The sequence below is a fragment of the Mesitornis unicolor genome, unplaced genomic scaffold, assembly GCF_000695765.1.
Source record: "Mesitornis unicolor isolate BGI_N332 unplaced genomic scaffold, ASM69576v1 scaffold4978, whole genome shotgun sequence".
Taxonomy (NCBI): Eukaryota; Metazoa; Chordata; class Aves; order Mesitornithiformes; family Mesitornithidae; genus Mesitornis; species Mesitornis unicolor.
In genome coordinates, this window is record NW_010202397.1 from 15,430 (window position 1) to 42,779 (window position 27,350).

General features: G+C 39.4%; 1 protein-coding gene across 1 annotated transcript; it reads right to left on the reverse strand.

The window, feature by feature from the left end:
• LOC104545281 (sodium/potassium/calcium exchanger 2) lies at nt 1-27,350 on the reverse strand. The gene is made up of 6 exons (XM_010190378.1): nt 27,260-27,350; nt 25,506-25,594; nt 11,910-12,038; nt 3,676-3,765; nt 3,068-3,234; nt 1-280 (listed from the first exon to the last, which is right to left on the reverse strand). Exons 1-6 carry the CDS (start codon nt 27,318-27,320, stop codon nt 31-33), a joined length of 786 nt encoding a protein of 261 aa, XP_010188680.1. The 5' UTR covers nt 27,321-27,350; the 3' UTR covers nt 1-30.

Consider the following 27,350-nt stretch of genomic DNA (forward strand, 5'->3'; position numbering starts at 1 on the left):
TTTTTATTCCTCGAGAAACAGCACTTTCCATTAGATGGAGACAGGACACTGGATCACTTTGTCCTCCAGGAGGACGCTGACAATCAGGAACACAAAATAAAGCCCAAACATGAGAAGGCCCAGGATTTTATTCATCCTCCACTTGCAGAAAGCAATGGAGAGGATGACAAAGAGCAGCATGATGAAGAGCAGGACAATTGCGCAGAACAGACCATTGCTGCTCACTGTCACCGGGGCAAAGCTGTTAATCACAGCATACAGGAGCCATGGAAGAGGAAGGCTGTTAAGAAACAGAAAAATAAATTGGAAACATTGTACAGGTGCAGAAAGGGGCATAAGAAAGTTTCTGGAGGCACTTCAAAATAAAACCAGAGGCTTCCTACATAAAGTGAGGCATGAAACTCTTGTAATAGGTACACAGATTTAAATTGTCAGCTTGTCCCTGGTTCTTGGGAAGAAAAATAGGGATTTAGGCAACCCAGTCTTCCACCAGTTACACTGGTGAACTATATTTCCCTTGGCTGACAAATCACCTGGCATACTTTCTGTGAGCAGGGAGACCCTTTTCATTTGTTTCTGGATTTCAGGTAATCTGTGGAAGAATCTACTTCCAATCTCTTTCCAAGAGCCTGCATTACAGTAGGGTGAGTTACGGAATCATAAAATGGATTGAGTTGGAAGGGACCTTAAAGATCATCCAGTCCAACCCCCCTGCCATGGGCAGGAACACCTCCCACCAGACCAGGTTGCTCAAAGCCCTGTCCAACCTGGCCTTGAACACTTCCAGGAAGGGGGCATCCACAGCTTCCCTGGGTAAGCTGTGCCAGTGTCTCACCACCCTCACAGTAAAGAATTCCTTCCTTATATCTAATATAAATCGACTCTCAGTTTAAAAGTTGCACCTCTATCCTATACTAATTTCCCTAAGAAAAAGTCCCTCCCATCTTTCCCATCCCCCTTAAGTATATATCCTTGTCATGAAGAATCAGCAATCTCCAAGGCACTGCCTCAAAAGTTTGGCCCTTAAAAGCCCTGATCCACATTTACTGTATAAACCTGTGTTAAAATGTGAACTTCAACAGAACTCCTGCTTAATTTCTATTTCTGTATTTGCTGTCATTGCATTTCTCATCTCTGATGCCACAGAATGAGCCGGAAGATGTCAAGCTGAAATAAATATTTAAGCCACTGATCAGAGCTTAGCAGGCTTAGAAAGCATGAAGAGAGCTGTCAGAGGCTCACAACATTCAAACTTTGAATAAGCAGCTCAAAAGAGAACAATTTATTACAGTCTCAGTACTAACTAACCTAGCCTACTCAGCTCAACTGTGCCATTTCTGTTGTAAATACACCAGGTCTAGCAGATTGGTACAGGACAACAATATTTCCATTGACAGGAAGACAAAAAAATTTAATAAAAGTAAGAAAGCATTGCAAAACCAGAAATGTTTCTTTATGCACTCTGTGTACTCTAAGTTGAGGCACATGGTGGTGAAGAGTGTTTTTACATGTTTTGCAGGTCTGCTGCTTGTAGATGTTATTTTAAACACTTCCTGCTTCTGGATTAATAGAAAAAAGCAGCCCAGGTTTTCTGCTATGTCCAAAGATACTGCCATAGCAGATGGAGTAAAAAAGCCATTTACTATCCACTCTAACTTTAGGATCCCTTTTTGTAACTCTGCAGTTGCTGGTGTAATTTCAGCAGCATAAACCATGATCTGTTTGGTGTCTAGGCTGTTCAGTACTACTGCTATGACTAGACCTGCTCTCCTGCTTGTGTGATAGCAAGAAACAACCAAAGATGGTGAAACTGAGAGTATGGACACGATTGTCAGCACCTCTATCTTGTGTTGAAGATGGGAATGTGGGAATAACGACAGTTTGTCTGTGCATTTTCTGCTTATTTTTGAAATGCTAAGGCATAGATTACAACATTTCTGGACCGGATCTAGCTTAGTTTCAAAAGGTCAAAAAAGAATTTGAATTCCAACTGCACGCCACACATTATTACCCTAGAGCTGCCGTGAAGTAGTAAAGTGCAAATTCCACATTTCTGCACAGTTGCTTCACGTAAGCTACAAGGGCTACAAAGATGATGAGAGGATTGGAGCATTTCCCTTATAAGGAAAGACTGAGAGAGCTGGGTTGGTTTAGAATGGAGAAGAAAAGACTTAGAGGATATTATCAATGCTTATAAATAAAGGGCAGGTGTCAAGAGGATGGGGCCAGACTCTTTTCAGTGATGCCCTGTGACAGCACAAGAGGCAGTGGGCACAGTAAGGTCAACCTGAACATGAGGAAAAACTTCTTTACTTTGAGGGTGACAAAGAACTGGAACAGGCTGCCCGGAGAGGTTGTGGACTCTCCTTCTCTGGAGACATTCACCCGCTGTAGGTGAACCTGCTTTAGCAGGGGGCTTGGACTGGATGATCTCCAGAGGTCCCTTCCAGCCCCTACCATCCTGTGATTCTGTGATTCACATTATCAGGGCTATATGAAGGGTCCTTTGCGTTAACAGAGAATCGGTTTGTAATTTAGGACTTGCCAGGTATATAAAAAAAATCCCATGTCAACAACAGCCTGAATGAGTTACACAAGACAATGACATTCTGTTTTTATTACAGCAAACTTGTTGAATACTGCAGAGGCAACAAATTGCTTTCAATCATCATTTATAAGGAAAGCTCTAGTATAAGCATAATGAGTGGTAACTCATTACTCATGAAGTAAACAATGGCAACCTGACAAAATCAGAAAAAGCTTCAGAAACTCCTTCTTGGAACAATGCCCTTGCATACGTTTTTAAGTGGAATTCACTTGCCCCGTCAGCTCCACAATGTATCAAAGCAAGAATTAAGCAACAATTTTGTAACAATTCCGTCATGCAAATGTCTATAAACTTCTGAGCACTTGAAATAGTAACATCCATTGCATATTTGCATCACTCTCCTTTTAAAGCATCAATTGCAGGAAATTGTTGTAGGCAACACCTCAGCAACACCACAGCAACATGCTAAGAACAAAAGACTTGTTAAAACAGATGCAATTTTCCTGCTGTAGGACTTACCCCACTGTGATGTCAAATATGTTGCTTCCAACAGAACTGGATACAGCCATGTCTCCCAGACCTTTGCGTGCTACAATAACACTGGTAATAAGGTCAGGAATGGATGTGCCAGCAGCTAGTATAGTCAGTCCCATGATTTCTTCGCTAATACCAATGGTCTCTCCAACCTAAAAGAGTTTAAGCAAAAAGAGCAAAACAATGTCCTGCAGTGAAGGAACGCTTTCTGCTGTAACCCTGTTTAGCAGGAATATTATCCTGGAGCTTGCTGACTAGCTTGGAGAATACAGGCAATATTGGAGAATTACTCATTTTCACAGATTTCCACATTTCAGGAGAAAGATAAGATTGTCAAATAGAACCAGTAGGTATTGACAAGTGGTTGCTGATGGCTCTGATGTTACCAGAATGATCAAGTCTTGTGGTTAGAACAACCACAGCTCTCTGAACTACTTTCCATTTACTGAATAGTGATTTACTTCATTCATGGATGCAGCTCCTAAAACGAAGCACTAGTCAGCATGGGACACGATGGACTCTGATTCGAAACAACCTCTCACAGTGCAAAACACATGCCAGGCTTGTATTTTGTACCAGTATCATCTCCTTACCTGATGTGCCCACCAGACCATTAAGTAAGAAAAAAATGCAATCCAGCTGATTGAGCCAAAAAACGTGATAGGAAAAAATTTTCTTGATTTCTGAAACAGAAACAAAGAGAAACAGTGAACACCTGTGTTGAGGACTGATGTGCTTGTTGTACACCTATTTTCTTCTCAAAATGAGAGTGGCCTCTCATTTTTTCTGATCATCTCTTCCGACCAACTATTCTGATGATCATCAGATGATCAAAATAAATGTCAGGAATGTTAAGAAACTGACTCCTCACACTGGTATATGCTTACCTATGTCTCATTCTTCCAGTCACCTCGGTTGTAAAATAAAATCTCCTAACAACTTGTATGACAAATGGCAAGTTTTGGGCTGTCACTTGTATCCTATTCTGTTATGCCGCAGTTTGCATATGTGTTTAGCTGAATGGTGGCTTGGCTTCTAAATTTATTAATAACTTCATGCTTATTCAGAAAGAATGTTTTCAAATTGCTAAAACCAGTACCTTTCATTCGCACATCAATAACTTTGTGCAACACCTTTCACAGTCAGTATAACAAAAGCTGCCATATGACAGCTGAAAACCTACACACCTAAAATTTATTAGGGCATTTACGGGAAACTACCTGCTTTCTCAATTAGAACAGAAGATATATTAAGCATATATTTGCCATGCTTTTTTCTGTGTTTGTGATAAAAAAATGTAAAACACACTTTGAGGCCCTCCAATGAACTAAAAAATATGTGTAACACCAAAGTAACTTCATCCTTATTTTTAGTGTCTCCCTTACTAATGTCATAATTCGAATAGTTAATGTTCTTGCAGCCAATGAATGGATTATACTCAGATTTATGATTGACTTTGTTCTTTCCAGTCTTTTGCATCATCCATATTTCTTACTGACTATCTAGATCTATATAACGAAAAGAGATATAGTTAACTACTAGAGGAAGAAAACATGACTGCAGTACTGTACCAGGAAATCACTGTCTAAATCAAATTAGTGTTTAAAATGAAATTTGTACTGTAAATGAATACTACCAGTCTTGAATGAAATCACATTCTTTATGGCTATCTTCTTTGTAAACACAGATCCTCACCCCACATGACTTCTGATGTGCCACTAGCAGAGTCCTACAGCTTTTTCATGAATAACCAGTAGGACTGCTTGCAGAAGTAACTTATATCACTTTGAATACCTGCTACAGCTGCTGCTCGATCCTGTGCTACCTCTTCCTGTTAAGTCCTTGCTAAATCCACTTCTTTTTTTGCTCTGCATGGGCCTCCAGATTTTTTTAGGTAGCACACCTTGCCTGCTCCCCTCTGCGCCTCATGATGTGACCCTGCTGTACCAGGAGACTCACTAGCCTGTGGTGCTGTGGGAGCAGGCAGGACTGCAGGGCTTTCCCTGAGCATGACTTTTGGAGAGAAAATACTGTTTTGATTTTAACAACTCAGCTTGCTCAAGCCATGACAAAGCCTTCTTTTTTAGGGAGTTTACAGAGCTTGCAATAACAGACACAAGAGGCATTTATATGGGATAGCCTCATGTTTAGGAACTGATCGGCATGAGCAGCTGTGGACTAAGAGGTGCTCAGTGAACTGAGCTGGTCACTAGACCCAGTCATGTGGGAAAGACATGGCCTTTTGTCAGCTCAGTCAGAAAAAAGCAAAGCTGATCTGCAGCTCGTTGAATTTGTGTAGACTCTTCCTGCTGTTGTAAATGGAATGAGATCAGGTCATTACTGGTGGGAAAAAGGTAAACTCAGCAATCCCAATTGTACACACTCATCCACAGGACAGGACAATTAAAAGGTTCATTATCTGCAGTATCAGCAGTTGCACATACTCATTCTCTGTGGGCGCTTTGCATAATGGTAAATGTCCTCCAGAAAACTGAGATCGTAAAATTGCCTAACATGACCTATACAACTCCACAATTGAATATACATAGGAACACACATTAAAGATGGTGCAGATTTAACAATGTTCCCAGCTTCCCTCATATATAAATAAATAAATAACAGAACTTTCATTGGAGTAAGTAAATCATTCCAGTAAGTCTTATTTTTTCAACAAATTCTCTTTAAATGTAGGCATAAATACCCCCAATGGCACCTGGAAATATCTTTTCCATATCAATTCCATTATGGCCACAAGCTCTGTTTCTAGAACTGCCCAACCAATTTTGGTTGGTCTGTTTCTTAACTCCTCATGGATCAGAGTTACTTTTTCAAAACAGTTCTAAATTTTTATCAGATCAGAAAATCTGATAACAAGCTTCTGATGTTAAAACCTACTTAGAGGGAATTTTAATTCTAAAATCAAAACTTTACATGCACTGGGGGACAGAAGACCTTAGTCTGAAAAAGAACACATAAAGATGGCTATTAAAATAGCGATCTGACACCACTGGGAGCAGAATTGAGTCCTGAAGGGACAAATGAATCTAAACAGCAACTTCCTGGTTTTTTTTTTTTTTTAGACTAAATAGCTAGCACTTCTGTTTCACCATTTCAGTAGCCAAATCTTTCAACTTTCAACTTTCAACTTTTTTTGTCTTCTTCATGAAAACCAGGATTTTCTGGTAACACATATGGTGAATGTGATGATGAAGCTATAAGCTTGTTGCAGGTGATCACAAAATCTACACAGAGTACCTGATAGCAGTGCAATCTGAATAATCACTATACAGCAACTAAGATATAAGCCTCCTGAGTCAATGGACCACAAGATAGGGACAAGGTGGTTAAAGTCCCTCTCACTGTAAGGGAACATCACATTCATGACCACCTGAAGAACCTGAACACACATAAATCTATGGGACCTGATGAGATGCATCCCAGAGTCCTGAGAGAATTGGCTGATGTAGTTGCCAACCCACTTTCCATGACATTTGAAAAGTTACGGCAGTCAGGTGAAGTCCCTGGTGACTGGAAGAAGGGAAATGTTTGGCCCATTTTTAAAAGGGTAGAAAGGAGGACCTTTGGAACTACCAACCTGTTAGCCTCACCTCTGTGCCTGGGAAGATCACAGAACAGATCCTCCTAGAAGTTATGTTAAAGCACATGAAGGACAGGGAGGCGATTCGAGACAGCCAGCAAGGCTTTACCCCTTTACCAAGCGTAAGTCCTGCCTGACCAACCTAATGGCTTTCTACAACGGAGTGACTATATCAGTGGACAAGGGAAAAGCAATGGATGTCATCTATCTGGATTTCTGCAAGGCCTTTGAAATGGTCCCCCACAAAATCCTTCCTTCTGAATTGAGGAGATGCAGATTTAATGGGTGGACTGTTCAGTGGACAAGGCATTGGTTGGATGGTCCCATCCAGAGGGTAGTGGTCAACAGACTGATGTCCAGATGGAGATGGGTGACAAGTGGTGTCCCTCAGGGGTCCATACTGGGACCAGTGCTGTTTCATGTCTTCAGCAATGACATAGACAGCAGGATTGAGTGCACCCTCAGCAAGTTTGCAGACGATACCAAACTGAGTGGTGCAGTTGACATGCCAGAGGGACAAGATGTCATCCAGAGGGACCTGGACAAGCTGGAGAAGTGGGCCTGTGTGAACCTCATGAGGTTCAACAAGGCCAATTGCTAGTTTCTACACCTTTGGGTCAGGTCAGCCTTAAGTATCAATATAAGCTGGGGGATGATGTGATTGAGAGCAGTCCTGCTGAGAAGGACTTGGGGGTACTGGTGGATGAAAAGCTGGACATGAACCAACAATGCACACTTGCACCCCAGGGGGCCAACCACATATTGGGCTGCACCAAAAGAGGTGTGGCCAGCAGATCGAGGGAGGTGATTCTGCCTCTCTACTCTGTTCTCGTGAGACCTCACCTGGAGTACTCTGTCTAGCTTTGGAGCCCTCAGTACAAGGAGGACATGGAGCTGTTGGAGGAGGTCCAGAGGAGGGCCACAAAAATGTCCCAAGGGCTGGAGCACCTCTCCTGTGAGGACAGGCTGAGGGAGCTGGGGTTGTTCAGCCTGGGGTAGAGAAAGCTGTGAGGAGAACGCATTGTAGGCCTTCAGTACTAAGAGGGCCTATAAGAAACATAAGGACAATTCTTTTTAAGAAGGCCTGCTTTCACAGGACAAGCAATAATGGTTTTAAACTAAGGGAGGGTAGATTTAGACTGGAAAAAAGGAAGAAATAAGGAAGAATTTTTTTACAATGAGGGTGGCGAAACACTGGAACAGGTTGATAGAGGCACCATCCCTGGAAACATTCAAGGTCAGGTTGGACAGGGCTCTGAACAACCTGATCTGGTTGAGGATGTCCCTGCTCACTGCAGGGAGGTTGGACTAGATGACCTCTAAAGGTCGCTTCCAACCCAAAACATTCTGTGATTCTGTGACTGGCTTACACAAAACTAATACAGCAAAGCTGTACTGGCCAGTAATAGCTCTCTGTCAATGTGATTATATATACCAAACAGTTCTTGCAAAATAATGAGACACTGACTATCTGAATCAGACACCCACAGTATTTGGATGGCTAAGAATGATGAGTCAGGAACTTTGCAGCATATGTATTCCTAGCCTATAATAGCCAATCCTCTCCAAGTAAAATTAACTTACAAGTAGCAGTTCAAGATTAAGAGTACTTTAATAGGCTTAACAGTTTAATTATCTATTTTAAAAGAGGAAACAATTAAACTCAAAAAGGGCAAAATTTAAAGCTTGTACATATTACAGGTGATGAAATCAAGAATGGACTCCATAGAAGCTGCTATATAATTTGCATATAGATGAAATTTTTACAAAGCAGTAATTAGAGTGCTGATTTTTTTTTTGGATGCTGGATTTTATTTCCAGAGTATAATAATAATCATCCTTATTTCATAACTAATGACAACATTCTTTTGAGATTTATCTCATTGCAACTCCTTGGCTCTTGGAAATAAAGAGGGCTGTCAATTCCAAGCATTTTCCTAGAACAATTAGTCAGAGACAGCAGACAGCAATACTTCTCTCCACCTCTTCTAGTAGCTGTTGTGATGGTTCCCTTGTAAAGACAGAGAGCCCAGTTTATTATCAGTTGGTTTTGTTGTGGTCATGGTATCAGAAAAATAAGAAAAGCCATAGCTCATTCAGTTTGCATGCTATTTTCTTTCAACAAAAGAGAAAGAATTTTGTAGTTTCACTGTAGATTGGTTGGATTGGTACTGTTCCTTTCTATCAGCAATCTTAAGGACATTTTTCTTGGTATAATTCTATATTGATTTCATGCCAGTGTCTGAAAAAGAGGACTTTAAGTAGCAACAACGATCCAAGTATGAATATTTTTCTTCTAAGAGCTTGATCCTAAAGGATAATGAATGCTTAATAATTTGCAAAGTTAACTGTCATAATTTTAGTCAGTATTATTACCAACATCTTTACCTTTAACCTGAATGAATCATATGTTTGTCTTGTACATAAATTTATCTGCATTGCTAGCTTTGATTTTTCTTTCATACTTGACAGTGCTTAAATCTGATTACTCAGAACCTGCTCCCATAACTGGATCTGTGCAGGAACATCTTGTCCTTGTCCCCTTGGCAACAGTGCATCTCTGCATGGCAACAGGAGTTCATGTAAGCTGTACCTCTTTGTTGGTAATGGGAATTTGCAGAGATACAATGAACAAGTATCCCCATATGGGTCCAGTGACAGCAGGACTGGAGCCTTGATAGCCATTTTTCTGGCCTGTAGCACAAAAGGATTGGCAGTGCAGTATCGCTATAACAAAAGAGATGTCATTCAGTATCTGCTATTGGCCCACTGGGCCAGCGTGGTCACATCATTTTGCTTTTAATCTTTCAATAAGCCTTACTGCCGGAGGTGGACAGTTACTTCTGTGACCTTTGCAGAGCCATTGGGAAAATGAACTATCAGTACACGAAAAATACCTGTTACTGTTCAAAACACCTAAACAAAAAGTCAGGTACAAAATTCCCCAAGGGCCCACCTACCTCTACTTCTGCCAGCAAAAGTATTGATGTCATAGTAAGAATTTTAATATGTACTTGTTGAATGTGAGCAGACATTATTAAGGCACTAAACACATATTAAAACATGTTAGCTATTGAATCAGCTGAAGAGTTAGTTGAACTAATGCATAATCTACTGTAAGTATATAAAAATCTGTACACCAGAGCATAGTAAGGCAGCAAGGATTTTGCTAACCTTATAACCAGAGATCTTGTACAGAAAAACTTTTTTCTGGAGCTTCTGGGTCTCATGGAGTTAAATATAGCTTGGCATAATACAATCAATCTTCATTATGTGGAGATAAAATATACTTCGGAAAAGAGACTCTAGGATGAAAGGAGAACTCATTTTTGAAATGTGGACACCCACAGAGGATGTCAAAGGCTCCATACAGTCTCTCAAATCAGTTTATAGCACACAAGTGTTCATTTTACATATACAAATGCTAATCTAAGCATCCTGATGCAGAATTTAGGTTTTTGTCTAAAATTACCACAAATCAAGCCCCTGACGGTAGACCTACTTACAAAATCTATTTAAATATTATTTTGGGTTTGCTTTAACTTTTGCCTCACAGATTTCATGGAAAGTTGTTTTCTGATGCACATGCTGAGCTATGCTATTGGGCTTTGTTTTTGTTAGGAAGGGAATAGCAGAGATGGCACACAGGCATAAGTGAGAATATTTTAGAGACAAACACACTAATGAAGCATCCTTGATAAGTTAGACAGTTTATGCAACCATTCTTTGACAGCAATGTTCAAAGTAAGCAGCTTGTCACACTGATACAGCCTGTTACCTCTCCTGTAATTACTACATGTCATTACAAACTACATTTCTTTTACTTCTGTATAAAAAGCTATTCCTTTCAGGGAATTAAATTTTAAAACTCTGTTTCTCATTGAGGTATCTGGTCTATACAACTCTGCTAATCTTTTGTGTTACAGCAGGGTATTTTAGCTATAGAACGTCAGCACACGAGCTCTGTTGTGAACAGTACTAGTGTTAACAATTGCATATATCACACAGTTCCAAAACCACTGTTGTAACAACTGTTCTCATTTCTACAGTATAGAATATTGGATAAGTTAACTTCAGATTTTCAACATTCAAAATAATGCACATATTTCTTAGCAGTACTTGCTCATTTGGGGACAAATGATGAAAAAAAATAGAGAGGTGGTTTTGAATGATAAAAGGAACGGTTAAATATAGAAATAAACAATCCTGAAATCCATGTAGTATGCCCTCTGTGTTACCAAACAAAGTGTTTAGCATAGTTATTTGAAAACTTCCAAGAAAACAAAGCTTAAAGATTGGAAGGGAAAATGTCATTTTATAACCTTTGAGAAACCTTTATTTAAAAACCAGAGGTCTTATTTTAGCTTGTTTCTTGCACTGAATTGCAGTTTTTCAGTGTGTGGGATAGGCAAGTTTTTCAGTGTGTGAGGAGTAAAAAAAAGTCAGGGTGTTGACTTATAACCATATAACCTGTGCTTCCCTCTCTTGCAGCAGTTTTAAATCTATTTTTGATACAGAAAAGAGATTTAAACTATACTAAAGGATTTTTTAATGTCCTTTTTTTCCTTTTACTTTTCATGAGCCTCCCCAGTCAAGTCTAGTTGTATATGTGAATATGAAAGTGGTAAGACCTCACACCTTGTCACAATAAGTAATTTGTATTAATAATCAGTCTTTACTTCAAGCTGTGTTTGGGACAAAGTTAGCAAATATTTTACACATGGAAGAACTCAAGGATCTCGTCCTAGCATGAAAATTAAAAGATGACAAGTAGAAGACAGAGGTCTAGTAGAACATGCATTTAAAAAAAATGTGTACCATTATTTTTGAACCACAGAGTTCAGTTTTTTAGCCAGTCTAAAATCTTTCCAGTTGTACCTTTTAAGGCACTGCAGATGGACGGACTCCCTCAGTACTTATGTGATATTCAGTGGAGATCTATACATGCAGTTGTGAAGGCCCCAAAGAAGTTTTAGGAGCTTTTGCTTTGTGTCATAAAGTATTAGTGAACATGAACGGTAACCTTTATAGAGCTATTACCAACCAGTTGCCCATAAGTACCCATCTGAAGATTTGAAGACCGATGTGATCTGTTCTTCAAAAAGGAAACTATTTAAAAAACCATTAGTTCTATTTTTACATTAATCCACTACAGTCACTTTTTTGCATTTAGCTAGAGAACCACCCTTTTGTGCAAAAGAACCTGACTTAACAACAACAGTTACTTACAGGTTTTCTGACATCTGGGAGGGAAACCCACAGTGGAAAAACAATGGGTAGTACAAGAAGGTAGGTCAGCTGCTTGCGTGGGGTGTCAGGCCAGGCCAGGCTGAGAGGCTGGTCCTCATCCTCTTCATTCTGTAAGAAAAGCCCCAGTGAGTAGAGTATTGAAGTGGATGAATTAGGTTAGGGGTCCTTTACAGAGGAGTCCTGAGGACTGTGCTGTGTTTCAGTGAGAAACAATGTGGTCTGAGAACATTGCATTAACACCACACCCATCTAACAACATCAGCTACGACACAGTAAAAGGATTTTTGGCCAGTTTATGAGGTAACCCTACAGCACAGGCTACCTGAGGACATCTGTTCACAGCTATGCTGACAGTAACGCTGGGCCCTTAGAATGCACAGAGCAGTGTTGTTGCCTTCTCCCTGGAGAATAATCTCATGCCTCTGATATGTCTTCCCAAAGGCTCTCCCTTGGGATGTGGGCTAGTCTAGTCAGGGATCAAAACCGGATTGGACTGCGTCAAGCCTGGCCACATATATATATATAGAGAGAGAGATAGAGACAGACATAGAGATAATGTGTGCATGTGTGTGTACACAAACCCAAACATATATATGCATATATATAACAGAATTATGTATATGTGCATATATATATGTATACATATCTCTAACTTTTTAAGCTTTTGTGAGTAATTGAAAAAGTTACTATTTAAGTTATATATATTTATATGTATCTTCTTGTTCATAGGACCACAGAACAATTCAGGCTGGCAGAGATCTGAGGAACTCCACTGCTCAGCTAGGAGGTTAGACAAGGCCGCTCAGCGCTCTGCCTAGTCAAGCTGTGAAAACACCAAGGATGGAGATGACCCAACCACCTTGGGCCCTGGCTCCACTACTGGCCTGTCCTCATGGGGAAAAGTCTCTTCTGTTTAGATCAGTCACAGCACAGCAGTCTTCTTAACAACTTAGTGCTAATACTAAAGATGCTCCTTCCTTATTTGTGTAACTGATTTTCACATAAATCTCTAGTTTCCTTTTATGTGTATGCTCTTCACCTATGTATTACATCTAGTGAATCTAGTGATCTAGTACATCACCATCTCTGTTACAAAGTAGGTGTATAAGAACCTTCTCCCATGACATTTTGGCTGCCACACACTTCTCTTTCCTTAGACTGCATCTGCTAACAAAACGGAGCCCTCTCAGACTGCCACAGAAAGCAGGCAAAGTGAGCATGAAACAGCCTTCTGGGTGCATGCACTAAAATAACTTTTTAAGTTTTAACACAGGTAGGCAATGTCTCCAGAATTGCACATGTATCTAACTTACACCACAGAATAAGGCAAAATAATGGCCTAAATGGTTTTTTCACGTAGATGTGTGTAATGCAAACATTGCTAAGCCTGTGGAAAGATTCTTAGAGAGCTCAGTGAATGCTAAAGAAGTCAAAAAATTACTGGAACGCATAAGAGGTATAACACAACCTCTTCATGTAGTGTTCTTGTTTTCTTCTTTTGCAAAAAGATAATAATTGAGAATTCCATCACCTCTGCAGTGTGCAAATTACACTTCCCATAGATTTATAATACACGTTTCTCATCAGCTATTGCTGTAAGACTGCTTACATCATCTTATGACAATGCTATAAGAAGCAGTCATTTGAAAGAGCACATCAGCTATTTTTTCTAAGTAAAAGAGTTACCGATGAAATGTCACCATATGTTGGTATTGTTCATAACATTTTCTACTTATTGCTAATTATGATTTAAGAATGAGTCTTAAGTATTCCACTATTATGAACTCCTGAATTCTTCAACCGCTCAGCTACCTGAACTGATTAGTACCTACAGAAGCAAGCCCAACTCTTAGCTCAGGCTCTTCCATCATGATTGTATCACCTGACACTAACGGACTGGAAGCAAACCCCTATTTGCCACTTGACACATTGACACATCTGCAGACTACAACTGCAGCTGCAGGCTGCAGCTACTTAGACAGTTATGTGTAGATGTCAACAGAAGACAGTATTTTGTTAGCCCCCTACACTTTGAGAAACTCCGAAGTTGCATGACTGTAAGATGATAGTAAAATTAACAGGTCATAATAGATAACATCATTAAAAGATTTTTAAAATGTACATAGGCACAGTTTGTCATGCTCCACACACTAAGGAGGCTCCTGAGCAAGAGGTTAGCTTTTGCTTTTAGCTTTCAGCTCTTCACCAAAGCAGACAGATGATCTGTACTTCACTGCTGCAATCCACTGAAGCCTGACTTTTGTGGGATTGGGCTGGTGCAGGAGTTTCTGAGGCTACTTCCTAAATACCAAATCCATTCCTTTTTCATTCTGGTAGATGCCGCTGGGGTGGGGACAATCAATCTGAGATGGATCAGCTCAGATTTGAAATACGATGACTGAGGTAAAATTTGAGCACAAAGGGACCAATTGAAGGGTTGCCTAGGTAACTCTTTCTGAGTGGCCTGTGTAGTAGCAGACTCAGCTGGAATAAGGCTCCATAAACGACTGTTTCATAAACAACACAGAGTGACAAAGCACTTCCTGAATTGCCATCGTTAGAGATTAGCCATGATTAACAACTATATTTAAGCTTTACATTAGTCTGAGTTTGCACACGAGTCTGCAAAACATACAGAAATTAATACCTAAGTTGGTTTGTGCAGCATCATACCAGTATACACTATACTTCAACACTGGGTCTCATTCTGTTGCCATGCCTGTGTCGAACAGCTAGCATTTGGGCCATCACGAGCACACAGGCAATGCGGATGGCAAAGGGGCACAAAGAATTACATATCACAGAATTACAGAATGTTAGGAGTTGGAAGGGACCTCGAAAGCTCATCCAGTCCAACCCCCCTGCCAGAGCAGGATCACCTAAACTAGGTCACACACGAACATGTCCAGGCAGGTTTTGAATGTTTCCAGAGAAGAAGACTCCACAACCTCTCTGGGCAGCCTGGTCCAGTGCTCTGTCACACTTACAGTGAAAAAGTTTTTTCTTATGTTCACATGGAACTTCCTATGCTCCAATTTGCACCCACTGCCCCTTGTCCTGTCATTTGACATCAGAGACAAAAGCCTGGCTCCTTCCTCCTGACACTTGCCCTTCACAAATTTATAAACATAAATGAGGTCACCCCTCAGTCTTCTCTTTTCCAAGCTAAAGAGACCCAGCTCCCTCAGCCGCTCCTCATAAGGGAGATGCTCCACTCCCTCGATCATCTTTGTGGCTTTGTGCTGGACTCTTTCAAGCAATTCCCTGTCCTTCTAGAACGGAGAGGCCCAGAACTGGACACAATATTCCAAATATGGTCTCAGCAGGGGAGTAGAGGGGGAGGAGAACCTCTCTCGACCTACTGACCACACCCCTTCTGATACACTCCAGGATGCCATTGGCCTTCTTGGTCACAAGGGCACAGTGCTGGCTCATGGTCATCCTGCTGTCCACCAACAACCCCAGGTCCCTTTGTGCTGTGTTACTCCCCAACAGGTCAGTCCCCAGCCTATACTGGTACATAGGGTTGTTGTTCTCCAGATGCAAGACACTTGCCCTTGTTGAATTTCATTAAATTTGTCCCCACCCACCTATCCAGCCTGTCCAGATCTCACAGAATGGCAGCACAGCCTTCTGAAGTGTCAACCACTTCTCCAAGTGTTGTGTCATCAGCAAACTTGCTGACAGTGCACTCTGTTCTGTCGTCCAGGAGAGATTTGCCAGACGTCTCCTGAGAAATCTTGCTCCATCTGTTTGAGATCTGTTCACCTTCAGTTTGCACTGCCTCATCCCTCTCCCTAAGACAAACATCCCTAAAATATAAGGCCAAATTTGAGCTCACAGTGCATATTTTTCTCAACTCCAGGACTCATTACAGATGCTACAGACTGGATCTCCATTTCATATTTTGTAAACCAGAATCAGCATCTGATTTTCAAACATTGACCTTCCAAAAACCAGTGGAAGTAAGGAACTTCAATGCATTTGTAAATCTAGCTTCAATGAATTTCAAAGCAATACTGAACTATCCATTGAGGTTGAAGAAATGAAAGGGAAATAACTTTGTCAGCTATAAAACCATGCAAATGTGAGTGTCATGCTCTGGACTAAGCAGCATTGAAGTAAAATGACTCAGCATGGATTTATGGGAGAGATTGAGTGCACTGCCAGTGGCTCCAGCCTATCTGCAATGTACATAATGAATATGCATTCTTACAGTTCGTAGAAACTAATATTGAAACTATGGCTTTGATTTATTTCAGTCTACATGACGATAACATACTATTCGCAATGTTCAGTATGATTCTTTTCTGCAATGCTAAGAAGAAAAACATAATGATAAAGTGAGAGAGACACTGGAAATCAGTTGCCTAAACACACATATGCTGGTACCATTTTAGATACCTTCTGGTATCACTTGACCTCCAGATGCTTCATCAGAAGTGGAGGATATTTTCCTTGTTTATGAAATACCCACCACCACTATGCAAAAATCTCCATTTCTCTAGGCCAGCTCAGGTGGTACTACCTATCCAACTATAAGCAAATAAGTCCTACCCCAAAACTCAATTCTCTGCTATGACTCTGTAGATAATTAGCTTTAAAGATACTAGGAGTGAACATACAGGAAAGCTGCATTAGTTGACATTATGAACTCTGATGATAATCCGGTATCTACACAAAGTTTCATGTGAACCTCTATTTAACTGCTGCCACAAAAACACAGGTCATATTATAATCAAGTAAAATCTGAAGCTGTACAAACAATTGCAGTTCTACATTTCCAAGTCCATTTGTTGATTTTGGCTGAAAGAATTGTCCAGAATATGCTAAAAAAAGCTGGTTGATATGTAAGGACGATCTCCTCTGAGTCCAGTGCATCATGAGAAGAAGGAAGGCAGGCAAGAATTCCAGAAGGCCTGCGTGGATGAACAAGGAGCTCTTGGACTTACTTGGGCACAAAACGAAAATCTATAGGGTGTGGAAGTGAGGACAGGTTAGCTGGGAGGATTATAAAGATGTTGCCCAAACAGCCAGGGATCAGGTTAGGGAAGCTAAAGCGCAGATGGAATTACATCTGGCCAGGGACATAAAGCAGAACAAGAAGAATTTCTATAGGTACGTCAGTGATAAAAGGAGGGTTAGGGAAGATGTGGGGCCTCTCTGGAAGGAAAATGGAGAACTGGTCACAAGGGATACAGAGAAGGCTGAGGTGCTCAATGACTTCTTTGCCTTGGTCTTCACTGGCAAGAGCTCAAGCCGCACTGCCCAAGTCACAGAAGGCAAAGTTAGGGACTGGGAGAAGGAAGATCCGCCCACTGTAATTGAAGATCAGGTTCGAGACCACCTAAGAACCTGAAGGTGCACAAGTCCATGGGATCTGATGACATTCATCTGCAGGTCCTTAGAGAACTAGTGGATAAAGTTGCCAAGCTGCTATCCATCATATTTGAAAGGTTGTGGAAGTCTGGTGAAGTTCCTGATGACTGGAAAAGGGGAAACATAATCCCCATTTTCAAAAGGGGGAAAAAGGAAGACCCAGGAAACTATCGACCAGTCAGTCACATCTCTGTGTCTGGCAAGATCATGGAGCAGATCCTCCTGAAGACTCCTTCAAGTTACATGGAGAATGAATTAGACAGAAGCTGCTTTAGATCTTCTTATGTAATAGCCATTAATATGTTTCCATGAAATTCTCATTAGCTGTCATAATTCTTTCCACTTTTTATTATTGTCTTCTCATTTTTTCCTGTTTGTGTTTGAGACTGTCTTTTTTGTAATATACGCATTTGCAATGCTGAATATTGTATGTATGCTCTCGTCTAGATGGGACAGACATGGTATCCTAGCACAAATTAACCAATAATGATAAACAAATCAATTATCTAACAGGCAAATGCTCTCCTTGCATATCCTGCCGGGGTTAGTGGGGTACATCTTTAGACAACAAAAAAGTATACTTATGATTCCTTATTTCAAAGAAATTAGATTGGAATTGTCATGTGACTCTGAGTTCTCTGTTATGCCTCTGTAATAAGTATTATTTTCTTTCAAACCTGTCTATGTATATTCATAATTCTGTTGTTGCTGCTTCAATTCTTTTTCCATGTAACTCATTACACATAATGAAAAAGCTACCAAATCTCTGGACCCTCCATTTTTCACAAGTTTTTCATCCAAGAACATCTATGTAATACTCGTCTGTAATCCCACAGAAGAAATCTCTTATTGGTTTGGTCAGGACCAATCTGACAGCTTCTCCCAGTCTCCCAGGAAATTTTTTCCAAACAGAGGAAATGATGTTGTGTTTCACATTACATAAACAATACAAACATATGGTGACATTTAATCAATAACTATTTTGTTTATAAACAGCAGTTTATAGCAAACTCCATCTGCCAAAGACACAATGTAGCCATTGCTTCTAGCAAACATCATAAAATTACTGTCTCCAAGGATGCTTGTGCTCATACTATCTCAGGAAGAACAATTGCTTTTCTGGCACATCAAACTGCATTTTTATACTTTTTCCCTGACAGTAGGACAAAATGGAAAATAAGTGCAATGAACCACCTCAGACTTCTCTGAAATACTGAATCTGCCACTATTTACTAACTAGTATAACTATGTATAACAGCTCTTCCATATGATTTATAAATATTATATTCTGAGGATTACTCTGTTAGCCCAACTAAGCTGAAGAACTGAGCTATAAATACTCATGCTTGTACAGTTCTTGCGCATTTTGACTTCTGATATGATTTATCAATACCGAATTAGCATTAGGACTTGAGAAGAAAAGAAACTGCAGATGGGAACTATTTGCAGTTCAATTTGCTTATGTTAAAGTATAGACACTATACCACCTATAAAAAGGCAATTTCTCTGTTTGCCTAATAGTGCTGCAAAAGATTGTTGAACTTTTTTTTCACTTGGAAGTGAAGAGCCCTGTACAACCCAACTTTTCACAATGAGTCAATCAAGAAAAAATTATGATGTCTCAAAATGTTACCTGTCTCAGAGGTTAAGTACTGATTTTCAGAATAGTGATTGATTTTTTTTCTTTAGAACAGCAAATCTCACATTAATTTATCGCACTAGAAAGGCAGAGGACAAAGGCAATTGGAGCCCCCTAGTGAATTCTGGAACAGTCTCAAGTCTCTGCTTTGGGTTTCTTGTGGGTAACTTGGATCACTTATCTATCTTCTCCTACTTGTAATTTGGAAAAAGAAAAGTGAAATAAGGTGAGATAGTAAGCCTGTATAGTAGTATGCAACTTCTATGGAGTAACTAGAACAGAAAACAACATCATTCCTCATGAATTCTTGAGTAAAACTCAAGCAGGGGGTAAAAGTATATCCCTGAGCTTTCAGAAGGCATTCTGTATATATGGATACTCTTCTTAGGGTAGCTAATTTGTATTAATTCCCTCTGCCCTGTGAACTCCCTGAAAACAGCGACCTTTTGAGTGGAGCCTATGGGAAGGAGTAAGGCTCAGGCAGGTATTTGCTGCAGATTCTGCTACTGCTGCTTGTGTCCTCTTGGGCTCTTGCACAAATGCCTGAAACCACAGCTCCCAGAGCTGATCTGCATTTTTTTATGCCGATGCTACTGCTAGAACTCTTTGGGGAATTTGAAAAGAAATACTCAGAATGCAATAGTCAAAACTGCAGTCAGCCCTCCAGGAGAAGTAGCAGCTATGGTGTGATGGAGATAATTCTGAAGAATAAGCCTTTGTCTTCACACCATTTTTCACTGTCCCAGTAAGTAAATCACACTGGTATAAAGCAGAAAAAAATGTGGAACAGGCAACTGAGTAGCCTTGGAAAAATAAAGGTCAATCCCTTTTGATGACAATACCATCCTCATTAAGTTACAAAGAGCTATACTGGCAAGCAAGATGCAGGCATTCACTTTAGGCTGTGACAATTGAAAAGAGACTTTCAGGCATACTGGAATATATCATGGCCTTACAACAAAGGCTGCTCTACTCTCCTCTACCGTCTCCCTAGAAACAGAAATGTTTAATATAGGCCAGAATCATACTCTGAGACAAAGAACTTGAGTCAGATTCACATCACGCTAATCTGATACAAAAGAAGTGCGTTCTCCAGGGCAGGGGAGAGATCTGCCCCCACCACGGGCTTTGCCCTGAAACACAGCCCACTGTGCTGCTGTTCTTATTGGGGAAGGCAAAACATGCTTTGCCACGCTATTGCTCAGGAAAACATATTGGATTCAGTGAAACCCATAAAGCTGTTGTGGCATTTTCCTAAGACATACAGGTCGCCTTATATTTTCATGGAAAAGTTATCTCTGTAACAGTTGGCATGTAAACACTTTCCAGTGGGGTTTCCATGGAAACAGGTAAAAGTGTGTGCATGTGAACGTGTGCACGTGCGCATGTGTGCTCACATGTGTGCGTGTGGGTGGGAAGAAAAGGTGTTATCTTCAGATTGGAAGCTACTTTTAGGGAAGCCCCAGGTTAAAATGACTATGACTGAATTCACTTAATCAAATGCTTGTTAAGAAGGTGGCAGGGGGCAGAGGAGGGAAGACAACTGGACTTCTCAGAAGGATAATTTCTCTGAAGGGCACCCTATAAAACATTTAATGAGATACTGCCAGTGTTTGTTTAGTATTCTTTCATTTTCTTATACATGCTTCGTACCAATAAATGAAGTTTATATAACAGTCTTCTCCTTTGTGGCAACCTGCTAAAGGTTAAGAGAAAGAATGCTGAAAGTAGAACAAAATCCCTGAGGAAGATGCAATATCCAACAGTGGGGAAGGCAGTTTCTGGCCACAAATGAAGCAGGAACATCTTGCAGTGGGAGAAGATACTGTTCTCTGCTGTGCTGGTTAGGCTTTTGATCTGCTGCTGCTGCTTACAGTGGGAGTTGGATTATATGAGTCTTAATGATTGGCACAAATGACTGGGTTGCTAGGGACATTTTCTGTAAAGTCTTTTTGAATTTCTGCAAGCAGCATCAGGACAGAGTTTACCACGTTGCTCAAGAGTTCGGGCTATCAATAAGACAGCTGAGGCTCCCTGGAGGAGAATGGAGTAAGAACAGAGTTAAGGGCCTGGGAAAAAGGGAAAAACAAGACAGTGCAGTTTGGAAGAGACAAATGAAGAAATTAAAAACAAGGCAAGGAAATAAAGTGAAATTCACTTAAAGTTCTTAAAGACTTGTGAAAGTCATTAACTGGCAGTGCCCTTGCCTCTCTCTTGTGTAGTATTTCAGCCTTGTGCAATTGAAAAAGAAGGAAATGAGGAAAGAATGAGTTGAAAAAATACAAAGATAAGCAAGGAAACCCTAAAGGAAAAATGAAAGGTATACAGAAAACTAAATAATGGCATCTAGAGTATGATGCTTTTTAAAGAAGTTTATTTTACAACTGTATGAAAATTAAAATACAACATAAAAGCTATCTTTTCCCATTTTCTTGGAGTCTTAGCCTGAGACCCTCCTTTCACAAGGGTCCTTTGCTCAGCACCATACTTTTAAAAGAAAAAAGTTTTTATAAGTAAGATGCGTTTATATGCATATTCTCTTAGTACTAGTAGAAAATATAATTTGTAATGTACTTATTTTCTGAACTACATATTACTAAAATGCTTGTGTCTAAGGACTTAGACCCAGGCACCATAATCTGCACCACTGGAAAGGAAGAAAAAACACAAATATGGCTATGCTTGTTTTGCAAGAGGGAAAAGCATGAAGACCATAGTAGAACTTGACAATGGAGGAGATAGAATTAGATTTCTATGCATGTCTATAATCATTGAGTACACTCATTTCCAAGCCCACAGTTTTCAGGACAACATTTTTCCCCTCAAAGGCATATCTGGAGCTTAGTTCCTCAAGATGGACAGTGTCTCTAATTTTCTCAGCTCTAAATGATCATCACTGGGATCTGGAAGCACCAACGGTAAGTTTTCTTAATGGATTTTCTAAATAGTTCTTAAGGATCACAAAATCATATCTTTGGACATATACAAGTGGAAAATTGAAGAAAAGCAAATTCTGACACTACAGCACTTCCTTTTACACAGGCGTAAGGAAAAATCATGAAAAATTCAAGCAGTCAGATTGAATTCTACTCATGGAACAAAAGCTAATTATGTTCTCAGTGTAAAAAGGAGAAAATTTGTTCACAGAAAGATCAAAGTTCAAGAGTATTTGTAGGTCAATGATTTTGTTCTTGTCACTCAGCTTTTTTGAAAGAGAAGGAGAAACTATTGATGACAACTGACTGCCACACTATCCTGTGCCTTCAGCACTACTTGCCTGAACAGAGCTGCTCTTAGAACTGATACCATTGTCTTTGAAGATGCACTATTTCCTAGGGGTATGTAGTGTCTGCATAAAATTTGGAAAAGCTAGAAAAAAGGCTTGGGAAGGCAATGACCAATTTCCTCTTCCTCAAATTCTAATCTTCATCAGAGAAAAGGATCACATGAATGCTGTGTGTGTGATTCTGTCATTGCCTACACTTTCATACATCAGCAGTAATCATACTGGTGTCCATCAAGTCAGTATACCATGCAGAAGGAAACTGAATAGCCCAGTGTCAGATTCAGAGTAATGCCACAGCTTGGGAAGGTGTATCAGGAAGCTGTGTACAAAAAAGCTAGGCAATACATTGAGGAAGGGCCCTGTACAGTACAGAGTATGTAGAGAACCCCATAGGGAAGTAGGGTCTAAAGTATCATACATACCTATTTATTTGTTACATGGATGAGTAGATTATTTTTATTACAAACTTTAAAAATTCAATACTTTATACTTTTGAATTGCAACATAGGTTCCAGCACATCAGTAGTGGAAGCAGCCTGAGATAGCAGCAGCTGTCAGGTTACCACTGAAAGAAAATGAAATTAGAAAGGGCACTGGAGAGGAACCCAGCACAGGCCATCTCAAAATGTTATTAGGGGATTGCTATTTTTTACTGTGACAGCAGACACCTAAAATCTTTTCTTTCAGATTTATGGAGCTAAATTTACAGAATCACTGCTTCATTTGTTACAAACCTCCCTGCTTGCTCCATCTTGTCATTTTGATAGGGATAAATGATGTATCACACCTCTGATGCAGCACAACAGTCTTTCAGAATGTCCTAATACTTGCTGAAATTTTCATAAAAGTTTCAAACCCTGTCTCACTGAAAGTTTAAAATGTCTAAAGGAAGATGAGAAGAAGACATTGCTGAGTAATGTGCTCTTGCAATATTTTTCCCTCCCTACCCTGCAGTTGCTTGAATTTGAAACCATTGTCTTGAACAATGAGGGTGCTTGACATTGCAAATTTCTGGACAAGCTTAAAAACCACTTCATTACAATGCAAAATGATTGCATATGGACATTGCTGTGAGATGTGATTACTTAAGATTGCTTTTCCTTCATTGTTTTAACTGAACAATCTCAGTGGAAAAAAGTCTTCCAAAGCCAGACTAGTTTCCTTCTTATGCTACCAAACTCTATTAGAGTTTTCATACATCCCACAGACTGATTTACGTAAATCCTATGTTACATCAGGCTATGTCATCCCTTATTGATCTTCCAGAACAGAAGTCTGAAAGCCACTCTGCTGTGGATTTTTTTTGTTTGTTTGTTTTTGGTTTGGTTTTTTTTTCTTTTTTCCCCCTGAGGTTAAAAAGTAGCCTAAAGACATATTTCAAAGCAGTGTTGATCTCAGACTCTCAGAACAGGATACAAATGGATCTGAAAATTGATCTTTCCTTAACTTAAAATGTTGAGTGTTGAAGTGCGGTGCTGAGATTTTTTTTTATTGCATAGATTTTACTCATCTCATTTATGTAAGAGTAATGCCTTGTTGGACTGACAAGGATCTTCAAGTGGCTTGTCAGTCTGAACATCTTAGATTAACAGAAAAGGTAACTTAATGTTCTATGCTCTTCTTTCCATTGGAGACTCATTATCATTATTGATCATTCAGGATATCAAAAACTATCACCTCTCTTAGATCCTTGATTCTGATTCACAGTTTTTATTCCCAGAGACCAAAACTACCTGCAAAAGTGAAAATGTAAAGCTATCTGACAATACTTTATGCCCTAACACACCAGTTGGCCAGAATCATCTTGTCATTTCTCCACCTCCAGCTGTGTAAAGCAAATAGACCTTTTTCTCAAAGACTCACCCAGTGAGTTGCAGATTCACATTCCAGTGTTTTTTGCCATTCTAGCAGAAAAAATTGGCTAACCTCCCCCTGTTATAAGCATGTTTCAGTATAAATTATGCTCTTTGTAAGGGATAATTGTGTTTAGGAAGCAGCCAACAGACATAAACACATTCTGTTACTTGTAGACCTCATTTTTCCTGTGGCTTGCAGAACCTTTCAACAAAAGAAGAACGTTTCAAGGCAAGATGATCTTTGATTAGGACTAACAAATTTGTTAAATGATAAATAAGTGAAAGCAAGAAAATATAAAAACCTAAACCTGGGACAATTCAGAACAAAATATGGCCATTGCCTTTTCTGCATTATCTTTCTGTATGTAAATGCTACACAGTTCATCCCACTTTTGATACAGGGAAGCTCATGTTACGGTATAGACTACTGGTGAGCCATCTTTTGCAGTACCTTTCTTGTGTCACTCTAGCCTAAGGAGAAGGCTAAGCCATAAACTGTAGAAACAAAACCACTATAAAACCTTCTGAGCCAAGAGCTATTTTTAAGAAGATGTTCTCCCTCTATATAGGTTTTGCTGTCTCAGTCTAAAAGAGCAGTGCCCAAGTTTAACGAAATAAATTCACCAGCATTTTTTCTCTTCTTTGCCTACTTTAGATCCAGGTGGTATTAATAAATATTTTAAAAATTAGAAGACATTAAAAAAAGGCCCTGGCAGGGTCAGATTTTGCAGTCAGCTACTCCTGAGAATTAAAACTTCTTTAAGAAAGAGGCTAGCTCAACTATATAGCTATTTCAGTAGCCATTATGCAAGTTACACACTGTTACGAAGTTACTTATTACCTACAAAAGGTGTATGTTAACATAAATATATTTAAGTGTTTAATTCCTTCTTTTGCAGATTTTAACCATATGCAATAGGAGTCATTGAAACACTAGTACACTGTATCTTATTCAGTTTAAGTTGTTATTTGTCTCAGGATAACAGAAGACAGAATGGAAAAGAAGCTTGTGTACAGCTCCTCCTTTGTAACTTTTAACTATCCCATGAAGCACAACATGACAGGCTGCCCTTTTCAAAGAACAGGTTTTGTGCAATGTGACAATAATCAGACCAGCAATTTCCATTAGCTATGATTAGGGCTGCAAACATCATATCTGATAAGTAAAAATACACTTCCTAAAAGAATACATTCCAGACTACCATCTTACCTTACACTGAAGAGCAGGGGCACAAGAGAAGAGTTCTTATACAGGGCAAACCATGCACTGGGTTCAGTTGTAAATGAAGATTAAATACATTGTAGATAATTAATATTAACAGTTTCTTGCTATTAAGATGTATGCTTTCAGTGAAAAGCACAATCAAACACGCAATATATTTACCAGTAAAAACAAGAATAAAATGGACATTAACCTCTTCTTCCACGTTATGGGCGATTCCATTCTGCACTGGTCCTGAATCACTTGGTGGTGTTACTGCAACTTCCACTTTTGCACCTTTTTCTGTGTCATCATCCATAAATAAGAGTGGGAAAACAACAGAACAGATTATTAAGTAACAAATCTGTCACTGAAACTGCTGTCATATATTCAGTCTGTGTAAATCACCAAATACTGAAGGTGGACCAACATCTATCTGCCTTAAAAAGAGAGAAATGAAAATCCTCTGTTCCACTGGACCCGTACACATTTTGAATAAAATTCTTATGAGCGGTCAGCTTCCATTTGAAGAAACTATTCTACTGGTACTCATGTCCTAGAAAAATTTACATTCTTTGCAATATTCAGTGCTCTTTGTTTATTCTAAATTCACTGAGCCTAATACCTCAGGTAAAAAATTCTCCCCAGACATTACAGAATGCAACATTTTGCATTCACAGATGAGGAGACATATTTAACAAGATAGAACTTTTATAAAGCATTATCCCCTGCACTTACAAGGTTACTTCCAAGCTGTGATCATGCTCTTTCTCACACAAAAATACAGGAAAATAGTAAATGGATGGGCTAATAACATCCAATAACAGAGGATCTTTAAAACAGAATTCTTGTGCTAGACTTCTACAAGAATTAGAGGGATACAATTGGGTCTTCGGTTTCTAATGACACACTTATTCAAATTTATTCTTATTTTAACTATCTTGGAACTCTCCACAGAGTAATTATCTCTTTAAGTGTGCACTAGATAAAAATGTCAATGGCAAAAAAATCCCTTAGACAGTATTAAGTTATGGGGAATAGCAATATGAAATATCTAACTCAAGTTCAATATGCCTTTTTGTATGCACAGAAGTAAATACAGCTGTCTAGTTACATTACTGCTATCCTGAGATTCTTCTAAACTAAAAATCTGAGATCACAGCCCCAGCGGAGTGCCAGATAATCTGTAACTATTTCAGTGCATGTGTGTTGTCTCTTAGCCCCGCAGTCAACATTATGGTTTATTAACAGTGCATCCCCTCTAACTGCTAGATACTGGAAGCAAATACTATTTAAACATAGCACAAGGTGAGAAAAAATATCAACTGATAAAATGATTCAGCTATTATTGGACGCATTTGCATCTGGTTTTCTAATGAAGAAAACATGTCAAGGTAATGTAGAGAAAACAGGACATATTATGGATTTTCTTTTAATATGGGAACTTTTAAACTAGAATACAAATTCTTACCCTTAATAGAAAACCATAGTAAGCTCATTTTGCACTACTAGCATAAATGGGCCTAAATGACTCTCAGCAAGTAGCAGATAGACAAATCAAACCTTAAATACGAAGGATGGTTCTTTTTGTGATAAGGGTGATACCACATGAAACACATATTCTCCTAAAGCAGCTCAATAAATTCCTTAAATTTTCCCATATAATCTGAGAGTAAGTTTTGTCTCTATTTCTGCTACTTCAACCCATATCCAAAATCAGCATTGCTCTTTTATTTTTCAACTCTGCTGGAAGGCTTTCTAGGTGCCTTAACTGACTTATTCTCATTGCACTTAACCCCTGTACTGTCCATAAGTTTCATACTCTTTTGTACAGGGAATCAGAATATTTTTACTAACATAGCATGAATGAAGTAGAGAGAGAATTGAATCCCTAAGGATTCTGAAGCAAAATAAAACAGTGAAAAAGGCTCTCAGGAACACGTGATACATCTATACTGTTGCACTCACCATGGTTAGCAGCTCCGTTCTGCCTTTCACTGTCTTCCACCTGGCACTTCTTTTTGGCCATCCTATGCAGAATTGAGGCTCTTTCCTTGAA